The sequence below is a fragment of the Aquarana catesbeiana genome, linkage group LG01, assembly GCF_042186555.1.
Source record: "Aquarana catesbeiana isolate 2022-GZ linkage group LG01, ASM4218655v1, whole genome shotgun sequence".
NCBI lineage: Eukaryota > Metazoa > Chordata > Amphibia > Anura > Ranidae > Aquarana > Aquarana catesbeiana.
Window position 1 is genome coordinate 284540926 of NC_133324.1, and position 18455 is coordinate 284559380.

The 18455-nt window shown below is 38.6% G+C and overlaps 2 protein-coding genes across 2 annotated transcripts in view; both read left to right on the plus strand.

The window, feature by feature from the left end:
• Positions 1-18040, plus strand: part of LOC141108509 (uncharacterized) — a 164615-nt gene extending 146575 nt beyond the window's left edge. The window contains exons 24-25 of the mRNA XM_073600219.1: positions 15525-15652; positions 17822-18040. Of these exons, the coding sequence (XP_073456320.1) occupies positions 15525-15652; positions 17822-18025 (332 nt within the window). The 3' untranslated portion in view covers positions 18026-18040. The remainder of the gene's footprint in view (positions 1-15524; positions 15653-17821) is intronic.
• On the plus strand, positions 1462-15384 carry LOC141124083 (solute carrier family 2, facilitated glucose transporter member 5-like). The gene is made up of 6 exons (XM_073612179.1): positions 1462-1637; positions 2295-2443; positions 3517-3704; positions 6798-6908; positions 10159-10260; positions 15292-15384. Exons 1-6 carry the CDS (start codon positions 1462-1464, stop codon positions 15382-15384), a joined length of 819 nt encoding a protein of 272 aa, XP_073468280.1.
• Positions 18041-18455: the final 415 nt, after the last annotated feature.

Consider the following 18455-nt stretch of genomic DNA (forward strand, 5'->3'; position numbering starts at 1 on the left):
TATTTGTAATTTTAGTATAAACCCCTCTCACTTTTAGCACAATTTTGCCACATCCAAATTTTTCCACTATGCACACTTCCTGAAGGTTAGGTGGAGACAGGGTCAGGCTCAGGCCCTGGCCCTGTCAGATGGGGTACCCAGTCAGGTAGGCTGTATGGGGCCCCGTGATTTCTTACGGCAGCCCTGGTCAGACCAATAGAAGGCGATTTCTGAGGTTACCTCTATAGGTTAATGTTAATTAAAAATAGCTTTAGAACATAGGATAAGGTCAAAGGTATTTAAAGTCTATCTCCAGACAGTGATAACATTTTTAAAATTGTCCCCCCACCCCCACCCCAGATTTTATAGGGGATGATAACAAAAGTCCCATGACAAACAGTGGTCTAATGGGATGCGGCCCGCTGGTCCTGAAATGTATGATGAACGTTCATATCAGCGGTAACAAGACCAGTTGGAGACCAACAATGAGAGGGGTTTCATCAGAACTGGAAGGAGGGGCAGACTGTGAGACCATGAAGTGAGGTAGATCCTCTAGATCAGGGGTCTTAAACTGGTGGCCCTCCAGCTGTTGCAAAACTACAAGTCCCATGAGGCATTGCATGGCTGACAGTTACAAGCATAACTCCCACAGGTAGAGGCTTGATGGGACTTGTAGTTTTGCAACAGCTGGAGACACCCTGCTCTAGATCATCACCTAGAAAAAAAAGCTATACATTTTTTTATTACCTTGGTTATGGGAAGATTTTGTTATTTTTACCACAGACCCATAGTAAAATTTTAACCACCTGATCTAACAATATGATCACAAGGTATGATATTCAATGTGGTTAATGGGTGGCCCTATTTGCATACCACTGATCACAACCAAACAGATTGATCTGACAGATTCAATAGACCAGGCCTTTTTATGAAGTTATGGAGTAATTCCATAAAGCTTAATCAACAGCTTCTATTAACCTAGAACTAATAGTAGTATAATACACATCCTACGATATTAAAGAGGGTTTTGTCAATCAACTTTTCAATGATAAAGGTTTTACTTGATGCAGTATACAGCATTTCATGTCTATTGATTGCTGTAACTGGGCCCTACTGCAGTGTTTTTATTGGTTCTGCATCTTGAGAAAGCAACTCTTCTACCTCACCAATCATTATGTTATCTCCCACAGCCACACAATCAACAAATCAGTATAAAAAATCTCCATTCAAATGTTCATTTCAAGGGACAGATTGGATGGATTGAAGACTACTGATGGCAATACAACAGTCCCTGGAGTGTAATTAAAAATATATCTTAATTCAGCTCTTTAGCTTAAAAGTGTATACTTCACAAAGAGGTTGCTTTTCCACTTTTGTAGTATTTGAAAAAAACGTATCATAAGATGAATCTGTCCTGTGACGGTCTTCTGAGAATGTCTTAAATGAACTGTTTAGAATTTCTGACATAATGTCTGAGCAATAATGTCTGCTAAAATTTCACTTGCAGTCTCTTGTATGTCCTACTCAGGTCTGGGAATTAATATTCACGCTCAGTACGTGGGAGAGACTGCCCCCCGCAAACTGCGTGGTTTCATCAATGCCACTGGGCCCATGTTTGTAACTCTGGGCAAATTGTGTGGCCAGATTGTTGGACTCAGGTAATGCTTCATTATTGTGACTGGTATAGTAAGTGATTGTAAAGTCTTGTTTTTTTGTTTTTTTTCTATTAAAATAACAAACATATTACACTTTACCTGCTCTGTGTAGTTGGTTTTGCACAGGGCAGCCTATATCCTCCTCTTCTCGGGTCTCTCTTCTGTGCTCCTGGCCCATCCCTCCTGTTACCATCTTCCAGAATGTGGGATAATTAATACGCTCCCTCCATATACCTGTGCTCAGTGTCTGAGCAACTTATAGCCATGCCTGCTGCAACTGCAAGGGTTCATCTTTACAGATACAGATGTTCTGAAAAGCAGCTTTTGTATAGGAACCTTCATAGGATACATCAACGTAATGACCATTTTAAGATACCATGTTACAGCATATGTTGCTTTGTATCCTAGTTTAGTTTAGCAGCTGTGAGAGCAGTAAATATTACTAATCATTATATGTAGGAAAACTGTTGTAGGAAGCTTTTATGTTGCAAAAATTAAAATCTAGTCCTAGATGTAGATCATATACTGTAAATAGCTTTTTGCTCTTTTTTTCTATGTTACTTTATACTCTTTCTGGCTACATTTTGTCATTTTTTTTATGTACAGTATACTCCTCTTAATAATGAATTTAAAATCCACATTTTACTATATTTCATGCAGAGAGATATTTGGGACAAAGTTTCTGTGGCCTCAGGTTCTGCTGTTGAGTGGCATTATATCCTTTGTTCAGCTGGTTACCCTGCCCTTCTTCCCAGAATCTCCAATCTACCTACTATTTGAGAAGGATGACAAGGAAGCCTGTCAGAGAGGTAACATCCAGCTGTAGGTACTAGTTCAACGGTAGAATTATAGGAATTCAAGCACAAAGTTTGTCTATGTTACAACAAATACACATATAGGCAGTAAACAGTCTAAGGGCTCATGTACACACAGAAAACATGACAAATTTGCACCAATTTTACCACGTTATGCAGCCAGCAGTAAAAACGTTCTTTTTCTGAATGCGATTTTTCCACGCTCAGGAGCTGGAAGTTGAGGAAGATTGAACCTCCCCTAACCGCAGCAGCTTCTAAAGTCTTGTAAAAGCCTATGTGTACATGGACACGTAGGCTTTTATAGAGTTGAGTTTAGGACCTTTGGCAAAAAACACCAAAAGCTCCTAAATTCAAGTTTAGAAGCTGTAGTGTACATGAGCCCTTAGGGTTACTCTATAGGAATGGATAAGGATATAGCATTGATCTCCTGCTGCTCTGCATCCTCTATACTTTGCAAGGGAATTTATCCTTAGTCTAGTGAATAAGGTGAAGCTCTGCTGACTTCCATCATCCATCCAAACATTTTTTTTTCCTTGCCAATGACTGAGTATTCTTTGCAAAATTTTTTCATCGCATTCACTAAGCCAAGGGGTACATTTCTTGCAAAGTGGACAGCCTGTATGCCCTTACTACATCAACTACAATATGTTCCTCTTCACTTATACATCAGTTGTGGAGTGATAGGGAATAGGTAGGAGAAGATCATGGCATTGCTTACCACATTCAGTTCCCAATCAAGTCAGCTGGAAGGAAATCATTTTACATAAGATAACGTTAATTCATAAATTCAAAGGTTTTGTTACCAGTGGCAACCGCTGAATATTGGATTGGTTGGACTGATGCACATCTGAAACATTCTGTACTTTTAGAGAGTCTTAAATATTGGAATTTCTGGCTTCTTTGCCCCTCATATGGCTCTTCTTGAACCTCTCCAATTAGCACCACTGGTCATTTGGAGGTAGCATATTCCGATATGGTTTTATTAGACTAATTTATTCAGTATATTAGAGTTTAATCTGTTTAGTCCCAAGCAAACTGTATGTTTTAATTTTTTCTTGTTTCTTTAGCTCTTAAGCAGCTGTGGGGAGACAGAGACCATCAAGCAGCCATTGAAGAAATGTTAAAGGAAAAAACTACCAGGGGGAAAGGTGGAAGGATGGGTGTCCTGGAGCTGTTACGTGACCCATCTCATCGCTGGCAACTGTGTGCTATGATTGGCATGATCCTCAGCTTGCAACTTAGTGGAGCCAGTGCAGTTGAGTATTGTTATGATACCTTGGGATAACAATTTCAGTAGAAGAAATATATTTTAACTAATACATTGGAAATCCTACCAAAACTTTTTTTAAGTTTTGGATAGAGTGGAGAACAATCTCCCAGCAATATCTGTACCATTTATAAGGAAATTGAAGGCAATCTCTTCAGCAGACAGAAATCCAAATCTGACAGAGATTCTAACTTTTTCCAGCTCTAACAAAAAAGCTGCAAAAAGTTTGCTCACTTCCTATTCTTGATCTCATATGGAGTGAGGGTAAATCTATCTGAAGGAGAACACAGACATCAATTAAAACCTGACTTTGAATTTAAACCTCCCAATGCTACCCAAAATTAAAATAAAATGTTTTGGCTAAAGTTTTGTTTTATTGCAGCCTCTAAAGCCAAATCTTTATTTTAGGATTAGATTGTCAGTTTATTTTATTCCATTTATGATCAATTAGGGAGATATACTTTCACTTTCTGTTCTGGATAAGCAACAGAAAAAGAGAGGAAATCTTTACAAAGTTAATGGAATTCCCTCTTATGCCGCGTACACACGGTCGGACTTTTCGTCTACAAAAGTCCGACAGCCTGTCCGACAGACTTCCGACGTACCTTCGGCGGACTTGCGGCAGACTTTGTTACGAACGGACTTGCCTACACACGACCACACAAAAGTCCGACGGATTCGTACGTGATGACGTACACCGGACTAAAATAAGGAAGTTCATAGCCAGTAGCCAATAGCTGCCCTAGCATGGGTTTTTGTCCGTCGGACTAGCACACAGACGAGCGGATTTCGGGGTCCGTCGTACTTACGACGTAAAGATTTGAAGCATGTTTCAAATCTAAAGTCCGTCGGATTTGAGGCTAAAAAAGTCCGTTGAAAGTCCGGAGAAGCCCACACACGATCGGATTACCAGCCAGCTTTAGTCCGTCAGCGTCCGTTGGACTTTTGTAGACGAAAAGTCCGACCGTGTGTACGCGGCATTAGACATATTGTAAATAAGTTTACCAAGGATACAAGGTTTTTTCTAAATGCACCACCTCCCAGAATTTAGAAAGAAATCATTAGAAAGGTACAGAATGGGAGTTTTTAGGTGCGTATTAATCAGATTTGAAACAAAATATATATAAAAAATAATTTTTATTTTATATAAACATCGTTTAAAAGTCACATATTGTTAAAACCAACATTATCAAATTCATACGGTCGTTTGACTCCACATGTTTCGCGAGAACTGTGGCTTCTTCAGGAGAATTATAAGACTTTGTATACAAAGTTTGAATAAAAAAGCATTATAAGTTCATAATATAGATAGAGACCTTAATGGTCTATAAATCACAAAACTTCAATTTACATATATACATATACAAACAAAATATAGTCATATATATAGGTCATCTGATGAAGAGGATCTCACCCCAGATGCGAACATGACTCCAAAGAACTGATAGGAACCCACAAGCAGATTAGCCCAGCAAAGTATCTGTGTGTCAAAGAGAGAGTAGGCCCCCTAGTGGAACCTGCAGGGATATGAGAAAAATTATGATTAAACATAAGGGTAAGGAGTATAATGATAAATAACTTTGTCTGCTAGGAATTAGTTTTAATATTAGGGGGTTTATACAAACCCTCTTTACATATCTGATCTAATATACCTACCATATCCAAGAGTGGTTGTGAGAATAAGAAGATTTTAAAATCCAGTAACCATCTTTGCCACTATTGAGAGGGTCAATACTTCAAAATATAATATGACAGCTTAATAGATGAGGACTGCCTTTCTAGGAAATCAATTGAAAACAGCTATAAAAATTCATATATGCGCTATCCATTCACAATAGGTCCATTTAAACTCCTCATATAACAATCTCACCTCAATATAAATAGACCCTCCATAGATAGACAAAGAGTCAAGTTACTAATCCCACTTTTGCATACACCAGTTTAATCCAGATCCAGACCTGACATGCAAATAATACCTTCGGACTGAGATAATCCCCTACAAACAATTACACAATTATGTAACAGAGTAAACATCCAGGAACATTGATATCATCTTACTGTCATGGGCAATTCACCTACCAGAATCTTATATGTGTCTCTCTTGGCAAATATGCACCAGGGCGAGCGGCCGCAGCAAATCAACCGCCGCCCTGAGGGTCTTTATATACCCCCTCCATCCTGGTGGTGATTCCCATTCCCCGCTCTCTGTCGCTCCCACTAGTTTTTAGGTGAAATAAGAACAGGCTATTGCGCCAAGCGCGATCTCACAAGACGCAAAGCGGCGTTTCACATGTGCGTGAAACAGCCAAGGCCATGTTTAAGCCTCCTCATTCCAATAATTGTATGTATTACATGATACAAAGTATTATTTTTTATATATGTTTTGTTTCAAATCTGATTACACACCCAAAAACTACCTTTCTAATGATTTTCCTCTTAGATAGTTATCACTGTTTCACCAATGTATATCCTCACTGGAAGATACGCTGTGCCTTTTGTTCTGGTGACATGTAAAATTTGGGATTTCCCATGACTTTTTTGTTTTTCTACCAGTAGTCACCAGGAGGAATAATCTGGCTATATATACAATTTAAAACTCAATAAACTGCCTCTTTCCTATACCAGTTTCACTTAAAAAGACGCACTTAAAAATGAGACCCACCACATATACATTGTTACAGACACTTTGTGTGATTATTTAATTTGAATTGAATTGACTCAAATGATAAACTGCAGGTCAGTGCTCCCAAAAAAGCATCATGAAACATTTTTTCTATGCATTGGAGGGAACAGGATTAATGACTTTTCAAAACTGTGAATTTTTTAATGTCTATGAAATTTGCCTTGACTGAAAAAAAGGCATGAAAATAAATCTGGTCATAACAAGCCCTAAAGTTATGGCAACGTAGTATTTTACATTTTACTATCACCTGTAAATTCGTGGACATAAAGGCAAATTTACTTTAATCTCATGTAGAAAGAAAATAATACAGGTGTTTTTTAAGAATCTATAGATCAACACTCCTAAAGAAATCTAGGAGGTATGCCTGTAATATGTTATTTCTTCTCATTATCCAACAGATTTATTTCTACTCATATGATGTATTTCTTAACGCTGGTTTTCCTGAAGACAGGATTGCTTATGTCTCTTTGGGAGTTGGTAGCTTTGAGTTTGTCTCAGCCATGATCTGTGTAAGTTTTTTGCTCAACTGTAGACAGGGTTGCTTACAATGGTCAGCTTGTATTAATTTAGGTAACCACTTGCGGACCGCCCGCCTGCAATGTACTGCAGACGGGTGGCCCGTGCAGGCACAGCGTACCCCACTGCCTGCTTCTGTGTTTAGGGTGCAGGGATAAGAAACAAAGAGATCGCAGTCCCATTATAAGTCACTGATCACTATCATTAGTAGTATAAAATAATTTTTAAAAAAATTCCAGTATATATACCATCATTTGTGGATGCTATACCTTTCATGCAAACCATTCAATATACACTTATTGGGATTTTTTAAACAAAGACATGTAGCTGAATACATTTTGGCCAAAATTTATAAAGAAATTTTCTTTTTTCTTTTTTTTTTTTTTATTGGATATGTTTTATAGTGGAAAGTAAAAAAAAAAAATGTTTTTAAAATGTTTGGTGTTTATTCGTTTATATAATAAAAAAATTAATAACCCAGTGGTGATCAAATACCACCAAAAGACAGCTCTATTTGAGTGAATAAAATGATATAAATTTTATTTGTACAGTGTTGCCTGACCACACAACTACCAGTTAAAGTAGCGCAGTGCTGAACAGCAAAAAATGAGCCTGGTCATGAAGGGGGTAAAACCTTCCGGAGCTGAAGTGGTTAAAGTTTTTATCCTAAAAGAAAAAAAATATTCCTGCAACTGCTTAAAAATTGTTAGCTGATAGCAATAACTTGTTAAACAAGTCTACAGTATCTAAATCTGCTAGTCAATCTAACAATACCCTCGCCCCAGATTGACAATACTGCTGTCCAAGGGTGTCTCTTTTGCTCTTCCATTCAGAGTGGAGACATTCTAAGGCAAGAAGCGTGTTACTGGCCTGATCAGCAGGTGAAAATACACATTCACTTCCACATTTAAAGACTGGTAAGCTGCAATAAATTACATTTTTGTTTTGGGGTTTTATATCACTTTAAGTGTTTTTCACTGTCTTTTTAATGAAAACACTTTGTTAATGTATAGGAACAGTTTCCTGAATGTTGACAACCCTCGGAGGGACACTAATTCTCTATTATGCAATATCAACCAGTTCCTGTGGCTGAGAGTTTGCACCCATCACAGCCCATCTCCAGCTTCTCACAAATGGGCAATGAGTCCACCACAGTGGTCGAAGAATGCTGGTCTTCGGTCTTGAACACAGGAGATGGTTAAGATATGTCAAAAGCAGCCTGGGTCAGCCTGGGTCTAGGTGCTCCTGGGGCACTGGGATGTGAGTATGCATGCATGCAAGCATCTCTGTGTACTTTCAATATATCCTGCCTGTTTATATTCTCCATAAATTCACTTTAACACCCAAAATTAACAGTTTTAGCATGTACAAAATCTTGTGAAACCTTTCAGAAAAACTACACGATAAAATCAATCTAGCACTTTTAGCAGACAGTTTCAATTATGAGAGCTTGATGAATGAGGCCATATGTATGCCATGTACAGAAAATAGTGAAGGCCATGAAACTAGAGATGTTGCACATTAAGATTTTATGCATATGGACATATTTGTGTTTCAATAATTTTTCATTGGAGGAGTGGGGTTGATTTACAAATGTAATAGAGCATGTTCACTTTCACAGTGAATTTTCACTTATTTTAAGCTGGCCATAGGTGGATTGAAAATCAGCCCATCCAGCAGTGACTGGCCAAATGTTGCTCAATGTTTGGCTGTCCCCGTTCGACAGAAGTCAAACGTTTGATCGGCTTCTGTTAAAGGGACATGTTGGAAAACTTTTGTTGAACTGCTGACTGAAAGAAAACAAACTGGACAGTTTTAGTGAATAAGGTGAAACAAACTGAAACCTGAAATTTCCCTTTGAAAATAATACACAATCATGTGAAAGAAAGTAAAAAAAAAAAACAAGATTTTTAGTTGCTTATGATTGAAGTTAACAAAACTTTATCTCATTCTCATAAAGAATTTTTCTCTTTGCACAGTCAATTTTTACTTAGCATACTAATTAAGGTGAAGTTGTGCTGACTTTATTCATTCAATCATGTGCAAGGAAAAATCCTGTTTTTCTAATTTTTCTTTTGAAGAATTGGGTATTCTTTGGAAAGAGAATTTTCACTTTGCTTAATCTCCGTAATAACTCTGTACTCCTAGTAAATTGGGGTCAATGTGAATGCAAAAGCAACTCCAAAGCAGCTCACAACCATCCAGAAACAAGAATTTGACTTGATTGTGATTCTGATGTTTGGATACACAAGGCCTAAATTTGGTCGCATACTAATATGACTTAAATACAATTTACAATACAATGAGCATTGTAACCTTACAGTCAGTTCAATTCAAAGAGATTAGAATAGGAAATGTGGTTAAACTGTGGAAATAAATGTGGTCAAAACTGACAAAGCAAAGGCTTGCTATTTATATTCTTTTTTCTTTTTTTATTCTTTTTATTATGTTTAGTAATTTAGTCATACAGAAACAGAACGAAGGTTGCCCACGCAGGGGTGAAGCTGATCGGCCTAAAATACAAAAAAATAAATAAAAAAATATATACAACCAGCAAGACCATACTTTCTGGAACTAAGGGGGGCAACCCCTATTTGCATATGTGGCCTGATATAGGGGCAAGTTAAAGTTAACCAAATTTAACCAGAAATGCACTGTTGGGGGGGGGGGGTGTTTCCAGTTCAATGTAATTGCCTTACGGGCATAGAATAGCAATAAGCTGAGCAGGATTCATCCTGCGACCTTGTGCGCTAGAGGTTCAACTAGATCCAGCAAGAAGTATCTAGGTTCAGAAGGGATTACTATTTGAGATGTAGTAGCAATAAGTTGTAACACACTTTTCCAGTACATAGCTATAGCAGTGCAAATCCAGAAAATATGGAAAAAGTCACCTGTCTGATGTGTGCAGTGCCAACAGGCCGGGGAAGTAAGGGGGTTGATCTTGTGGAGCCTATCAGGGGTGAAATAAGCCTGGTGCAGGATTTTGAACTGGACCAACTTGCCCCTGGCAGATACTAAATGGGAGAAGGGAAAGTCCCAAATCTCAGACCAGTCCTCTTCATCTAACTCAGGGATGTCAGACCTCCATTTCTGTGTTAAGGAAGTCAATTCAGGACTAGCTGCCTCAAGAAGGCACTGCTATAGCTCGGAAGTGGGGCTTGTTATTTATGTATAGTTTAAAAATGCATAGCAAATTCATTGTGTCATTTCTATTAATTCCTATTGTATAACTTTATTCCCCAGAGCCTACTTATTGATCGCTTTGGAAGGAAAGTTTTAATACTTGGAGGTTACAGCCTTATGGCTTTGACCTTGGCACTCCTTACAGTGACTCTCTCTATGCAGGTAAGAGTATCAGGGAGGAAAGAAAAATAAGTAAAATCTTTCCTTTTATATGTAGATTTGAATGAATGCTTATTTTCATGTTGACTTCATGCTAATTAACCATTTCAGCCTCAGAAGGATTTACCCCCTTAATGACTAAGTCATTTTTGCAATACAGCACTGCGATGCTTTAACTGACAATTGCGCAGTCATGCTACGTACACAAACAAAATTTATTTCCTTTTTTTCCCCACAAATAGAGCTTTCTTTTGGTAGTATTTGATCACCTCAGTGTTTTTTATTTTTTACGCTATAAACAAAAAAAGAGCAACAATTTTGAAAAAAAACAATATTTTTTACTTTTTGCTATAATAAATATCCCTAAAAAATGAAAAAAAAAAAACAAAACAAATTTCTTCATCAGTTTAGGCCAATATATTTTCTTCTACATATTTTTGGTGAACAAAAATCGCGTATATTGATTGGTTTGCGCAAAATTTATAGCATCTACAAAATAGATGATATATTTATGGCATATAAGTAGACATGTGCACACTGAAATATTTCATTTCGGAATTTCGTTGTCATCCGAAAAATAAATTTATTTAGTTACTCCCGAAATTCGTTTTTATTTATTTCGTTTTTCGTTAAAAAATTGCATTCGTCCGAAAATCCAAATTAATTAAGGTCGAATCTGTCATTGAAGGCTTATGGTGTCTGTCGAATGTTTCGCTGCTTTGTTGAATCTTCTTCATTCATGTTGAATGTATAGAGTTCAAACAGAAAATGGACTGCTGATAGTGATCACTGATCAGACAGGTAACAAGATAGGGTATATAGAATCTATATAGAATCTCAATCTATAATATAGAATCTATTAAAATAAATACCCCCCCACAACACGGGCAGCCTCTGAGGCTATCACAACACTAGCATCACTAGTATCTATGTCAAATCTTTTCTCTCTATGTCGAATCTTTTCTCTCTATATAGAATAATCTTGGACTAATAGAGTTAAGGTTAGGCACATTCAGCCACAGGTTCGATGGACACAGATTGTTATTGTTAGCATCATGTGGAATCTCCTATCTATATCAAACTGTTGTCACAACAAAAACGAAAATAAAGCATTTGTTTATGTCGGATCTTTCGTTTTTCAGATTCTGCACTTTCGTTATCGTTTGTTAAAACGATAACGAAAATACCTGAAATTCAGATGAAAATGCATTCGGACGAAAATTAATGCACATGTCTACATATAAGTGATCAGTGATCAGAGCTAAAAATAGCCACTAATTACTGTATAAATGTCACTGGCAGGGAAGGGGTTAACACAAGGGGGTGATCAAGGGGTTAGGTGTTCCCTAGGCAGGTGTTTCTAACTGTGGGGGTAGTGGACTGACTGGGAGTAGAGAGAGATCGCTGTTCCTGATTACTACGAACAGCAGATATCTCCCTACTTCCCTGACAAAATGAGCATCTGTCTGTTTACATTGACAGATCCCCATTCTGGCTCTCTGAGGCGCAATCGCGGGCCGCTGGTGGACATCGCGGCTGCCGGCCACACACATCGGCTCCGGCATTGCGCCTTGGGCACGTGCTCCCCCTATAGCTCTTAAAGCACCAGCTGTACAGCTACGGCGATTCCTGCAGCCGTGCCAATGACAGCGGCTGTTTGGCAAGCAGTTAATGTGCATTTTATTTATTTTATTAACAGGATGTTTTGCAGAGGAATCCATTTATTCACACTTTTCTGAGCTAGTAAAATTATTATGATTTGTGTCTTGGATATTTAGAAATTGCCATAGTTAAAGCAAAGGTAGACTGAAGCTGGCCATACACTGATCAATGTTCGCCCCGGTTCTGCAGGGACTAGCCGAATTTCAATCAATGTATGACAGTGTTTATTCTTTTTTAAAATATAATTTAACATACTTCCCCTCAAATAAAATCTCTCCTTAATTTCATGACCTCCATAATAGCTAAAAGCCAAAAAATATTTTTTTAGACTTTCTTTACCAATAACCACTTCCTATAGCAAAATGATGGCCGGGCGGTGGTTGCGTTATCCTGACTGGAGGTCATATTACGTCTTTCAGGATAGCGAGCCAGCTTTACATGGCTTTTCCATGTTTACACCGTAATCAGCTGTGATTGGACACTGCTGATCACGTGGAAAAGAGCTTCCGCCAGAGTGTCGCTGTGCACGGATTTTTGATTTTAGCACAGGCACTGGAGCACTTTGTTTAAAGTTTGTGTATTTCACAGATTTTATTGTTAGATTGTTGATTTAGCATATGCATTTAGCACTATATGCAAGTTTATTTTAGGCATCTATTGTTGATGTATTTAGCCACTTTATTCATGATTTATTTGTACAGCACGAACTTATGAGATTGTGAGCAGTGCCAGCAGCTATATTAATTAGGACGGTCATTTAGAACACTCTGGTTTGCTCGTAACAAATTGAAAAGAAAGGATTTCCTCTAGGTGGGACTTTGGATAGGGCAGATGGCAAGTGAAATATGAAAAAAGGTGAAAAAAGTATAAAAAGGTATATAAATTTTAATAGAAAATATTTTTAAATGATGAGCACATGTACAATATACAGAACAATATCATAATGGTATTCTGGAAGTGAATGATCATACAATACAGTACAATTTGTGTAGACGAAAACCGCAGAGGTCTGTTGAATTGGAAGTAAATGCAATAGAAATACCCGCAAGATCACTAGTTTATTTGTTTAAATACTGTTGGGATTAGTGTAATCTCAGTTATAATCATTAGTATTTGTAGGTATTTACTTAATGTTGTTTAAGTTGGTAATATGTGTTACTTTAGTATATAACATGATCAGCACATTACAAAACAAGAATAGAGTGTTACATGTGGGCTTCTCAATCAAAGTCCATACATGACTCTGAGTTAGTACCTCCTCTTGTATGTCATATTGCATGCCATACAAGGTTCTGAGTTTTGTGTAGTTATGATGTCCACATGTAACATATAAAGCCAAGACTTTGATATTCGGACACACACAGGGGAAGGCTGACCAATCTTCATAAATATAAACACACATCTATTCATATACCCTTTGACAAGTGCTAGATAGGTGACTCTCTCTCAGAGTAACCTTATACTACGTCACTTCCTCCTGCCGTCTTGGAAGACTCAGATTGCATTATGGAGAAGCACATAGTAAGATACACAGCCATGAAGCACACATGCTTCCATAAGCTTGTCACAGCTTTATAACTATTTATTGGCGTATAACACGCACTTTTCTCCCTTTAAAATGAGGGGAAAATCGTGGGTGTGTGTTATGCGCCGATCCCCCGCCGATTGTGAGCCTCTCAGCGGCCTTGAGCCATTCTCGGCGGCTTTTGGCCGCTCCCGGCTGTTCTCGGCAGCTTTCGCCCACTCTCGCAGTCCCGCGTGAGCCGCCGAAAGCTGCCGAGAGCGGCCGAGAGCCGCCGAAAGCTGCCGAGAGCGGCCGAGCACCGCCGAGATATACAGGACATTTTTGCTTGTACATGATGATAAAATCAGCAGAGCTTCCCCTCATTTCAGATCTTCCCCTCAGATTTACAGTGCAGTTGTAGTGTAGAGTGGATTTGCCTTTAGTAAATCAACCCCCTTGTCACACAGTTGGCATCATAAATACAATCTAAAAATGTATAACAGTTCAGTGTAGGTAAAAATATATGAAACAAAAATAAAAAAAATAGTTATAAAGCTGTGACAAGCTTTTTGGAAGCATGTGTGCTTCATGGCTGTGTATCTTTCCATGTGCTTCTCCTTAATGCAATCTGAGTCTTCCAAGACGGCAGGAGGAAGAGACATAGTATAAGGTTATTTTGAGAGAAGAGAGAACCCCAGAGCCTGCTGGAATGGGGTATCAGGTTAGCAACACAGCATCTTCTTCAACCTCCTAGAATAGGCCCCACTGCAAGGAGTTTTTTAATGTGCCCAGAGTTGCTAAACATTTATATGCAACATTTTATATTTATTTGACTAAAAAGACATTTTAAAAGAGTCTTCTTTATTCTCATTTAGCACCAAAATACAATATGTGAAAAAAAAAACATTTATTCCACTCAAGCCATCTTTACCTCACTCTATATTTCTGTATTTCTATTGTGACTTTTAGGAAGCATATTTTTGGATGCCATACTGCAGCGTTGGACTAACCTTTACGTTTATTTTCCTCTATGGAGCTGGGCCAGGTAAGTGCACATTACATTCTTTATCATTTTTTATCAAAATGTTTTTTCACCTAAATCTTCAAGGTAACGTACATAAGCTAATGCAGTTTGGATGAGCTGATTTATTTTTAATTTAGCGACTGCTATAACATTTTAATAATATTTTTAACCTAAATGTTGGTAGTGTAATTAGTAAGTGGAAGTTCAACCTAGAATTACTCTGTGAACATTAAACAGCCATCAAACACCTGTACCTTGATAAATGCATAGCACTATGTTTGACTTCTGTTTAGTTGTCCAACAAATCAGCACTGAGAACTGCTGGCCATTTACCAGCATGGACACCAACTCATGTTGTCCCTCAGCCTCCTATTCTATCTACATTTTGTGATTACAAAGCCTGACTGGAAAATGCTTCCTCTGTGCTCTGATGCTGTCAAATGTGTTTAGCAAGGGGAAGGAAGGGAGAAGTGGAGGAGGGTGCTAAACTAAACCATGATTGCAACACTGTTATATTGTTCATTTTGCTACTGGAAAGATTGTCATTTCACCTGGCCTCAGTTCACTATTTGACACTTCTGTATACCTGACTCCAAATTCTTTTGAAAAATACAGGATGTGTTGTTTTAATTATAATATACAGTAGGCTTTTATTTGTTACCATATTGCTGTAGGATGTTGGGGACCCTAGAGTACCCTCAATTCTGACAAATTATGTACGGAATTTTGGTGGTGGTACTTGAATAGTGCCTTAGCTTCCCATCATGTGCTGAGGCAATGAATGCCATGCTGACTTCCCTTTTAAATCTTTCCACCTAAGCTAGTTTCTCCAACTTTTGCTTAGCTTGTAGACAGAAGTCTACAGGAGGAGACAAAGAATAGGCACGACATAACAGATAATGCAAGCATAGTGGTGGTGAACAACATGCTGTCTTAAAAGATATAACAAATGTGTTTTTTTTTTCTTTCCGAAAGTCAAAACAATGCATACCCACTGTTCATGTTCTCAGAGCATTTTTTTTCTCCCTGTTGTGATATATAATACATCTTTTTTTACAATTACATTTTCATTCACAGCTGGAGCTACCATATCTACCTGTGTAGAAATTTTCGGACAGGCTCCCCGGGTTCCAGCCTTTGTTGTCTCAGGAGTTTTTAGTTGGGTTGGGCTCTACATCCTAGGGATGATTTTCCCATATATTGTGGTAAGTGTCCATGCTAAGTTATTTTGAGTTTACTTTTGAAAATGTCAGTTACATTCGTTGCACTTTTATATATGCATTATAGAACCTCTTACTTTAGGTTTCTGATAGGGTGATCATTAATGACAAAGCAGTATTTTCCTTGGATTCTAAGATAAACACAGTGGCAATAAATGGCTGGTGATGACCTGCTAATTAAAATCATTTCATATCTTTGAGTGTCAGTTTTTACAGTTGACCCATATACAGGCTATAGTGGCTGTAAACTTTTTTTTTTTAAATTATAAACGTTATACTTACCTGCTCTATGTGGTGGTATTGCACAGAGTGGCTCTGAACCTCCTCTTCTGGTATTCCCCACTGGTGCCCTCGGCTTCTCTTCCTTTCTGTCCACCACCAGGTTTGCCTTTTTCTATGGGGGTGCACTTATGGGCCTTCTCCAAAAGCCACGCTGTGTGTGTCTATAGGGGCTGTGTGTGTCCTTCCCTGATTACTTCCAACAGGATTTGATTGACATCAGCAGGAGTTAATGCAGTGGTTCTCAACCCCCCTAGTGCCGAGACCCCTTGATAAAATTATCCAAGTTGTGGGGACCCCTAACAGTAAAAGTATTTTCGTAGCGTGGGTTGTCAGCACCCAAGGTAGAGACAAGTCATTTACGCCCCTAACCCATGAACATTTAGCGCTCCCTGAGTCCCTTCCACTCGTACAGTATTAAAACCCCTTATGGTACATTTTAGAATTTACCACTCTCTCTTTATTCTCCTTTCCTTCCCTTTTATCTCTCTCTATCCTAATTTCTTGTTTTTTCCCCCATCCCTCTCTCTAGCCTTATTTCTTGTTTTCTCTTTTATCCTTTCTCTCCCTTTTTCTTTGTTCTTATACCCTCTTTTCCTCTCTCTGCCTCGTATTCTGTATTTTTATTCCTTCTCTTACTCCTTGGTTGGGATGGGATGAGTGGCAGTGCTGGCGGAAAGTTGGGATGAGTACCAGTGCTGGTGGGGGGAGAATGGGATGAGTGGCAGTGCTAGGGGTAGTTCTGATCAGCCAACTTAGGTGCTCTTGATCAAGGTCATCTGCTGATCTGAGAACTGTAGTGAGGACTTTTAATGGCAACTATAATCACAGGTAGTGTTAATCACTGTGTCTCTGACTTTGTGGTGTCTCGCAGAAGTGACACCTATGCCGAAATAAGGAGATGGGGTCTCCTTTATCCCCTCCCAGTTCACATTCCTCACCATGAGAAACCTCTAGTCTCTGCCCCCCAGCTTTGCCGTGAACAGAATGGGCGGCTGCGAAGAGGCTGAGTGGGCGGCCGTGGACTCCAGGAACAGCCCAGCTGGGCTGCTACAGGCTCCAGGGACAGCCCTGCTGGGCGGCTGCGAAAAGGCTGCGAGAGCGGTGCAGGATTCAGGAACAGCCCAGGATTTCGTGACCCCTGCAAATAGTCATTCGACCCCGAAGAGGATCCCGACCCCCAGGTTGAGAACCACTGAGTTAATGGCTTCTGTTGCTGCCTCTGTCCACTGAATACAGGGAGAGAAAAGAGAAAGCCACTGCAGATGGGCACAGTGCTCTGGATCAAGTATTTGGTGGCAGGAAGGCATGCAAATACTGGGACATTTATCTTAATGCAGGGAATGCATTAAGGTAAAAAAAAAATGGCTTGCCTTTACAACCGCTTTAAAAATGGAAAGATGCCTAACACTTTTGAATCCTGAAAGCCCTAATCATACATAGATGTTCTATGACATACAAAAGAATCTCTATATGAGCAATCAGCAATCTTTCCCTTCTCTTTGGACAAAATGGGAACCTGCTTTCCTTGCACATGCACCACATATGTTTTTTGTTGAAGCCAGCAGAACGTTCACAAGTTTGATTGGTGCTCTGCGTAAGCAAGGGCAGGAAGATTTCCGCTAACCTGTCATTGTCAATGAAATATCTATCTGCTTGCAGCCATCCTAACACAATTTCTGGATCTAATTTATTTACCTCCCATTTCTCTTCTTTTTCTGGTTTCCACTTTTCTCTTATTCTTCTTTTTGTTCTATCCTTCCTTTCCCTTCTGGTTGTCAAAACTTCCCTTACAATACTAACCAATAAACTGGGTGGAGAACTCACAGTATTTGCTTTGTCATGCTCATTTGGACCTTAATTTATGTTTTCCAGGAGAGTCTCCAACATTTCTGCTTCATCCTCTTCATATTCGTTATACTTCTTTTTGGAACTCTAATATACTTTGTCATTCCTGAAACCAAGGGAAAAACAATTATTGAAATTTCACAGGAGTTCAACAAGCTGAATTTCAGAAGGCAACACAAAGAGGACAAGGCAAGCATGAGCCTCGGGATTGTCCAATGTACCAGACTGTGACCAAAAAATATTCAACAAGATGGGTGCTAAACACATACAGTAGCAGAAGCAACACTCAAGTGTATGTAAGGAAAATATAGAGTGAAGAGCCAGAGCTTAGGACAGGCAGACGATATAGGCATGGTACAGGTTAAAGAACTTGAGAATGTTTAATATTCTACTGTGTTATTATATGTGCTTGACATTTGGAGAGGACATAGGATACATGTTTGTTGTATCAAAACTGTATATTACATTTTAGCACATCTAAGACAATTTTAGTTACATCCAAAAAAAATCTTAACATAACATAAATGTAACATACAACATAAATGCATTGAACTGTTATAGTGCCACCATGGGTACACCACAGTATGTTTCACCTACTTTCCTACAAAGCAAAACAAAATTGAACTAAGTGATTATAACTATAGCCACTGTGCTTATTTAT

Bases quoted from the DNA above. Each gene is read 5' to 3' on its own strand.
- LOC141124083 (XM_073612179.1), top strand. From the start codon at position 1,462: ATGTCTGCTAAAATTTCACTTGCAGTCTCTTGTATGTCCTACTCAGGT. The intron at 6,909-10,158 runs GTAAGTTTTTTG...TTTATTCCCCAG, and splicing joins TTGTCTCAGCCATGATCTGT to AGCCTACTTATTGATCGCTT. The intron at 10,261-15,291 runs GTAAGAGTATCA...ACTTTTGCTTAG, and splicing joins CAGTGACTCTCTCTATGCAG to CTTGTAGACAGAAGTCTACA.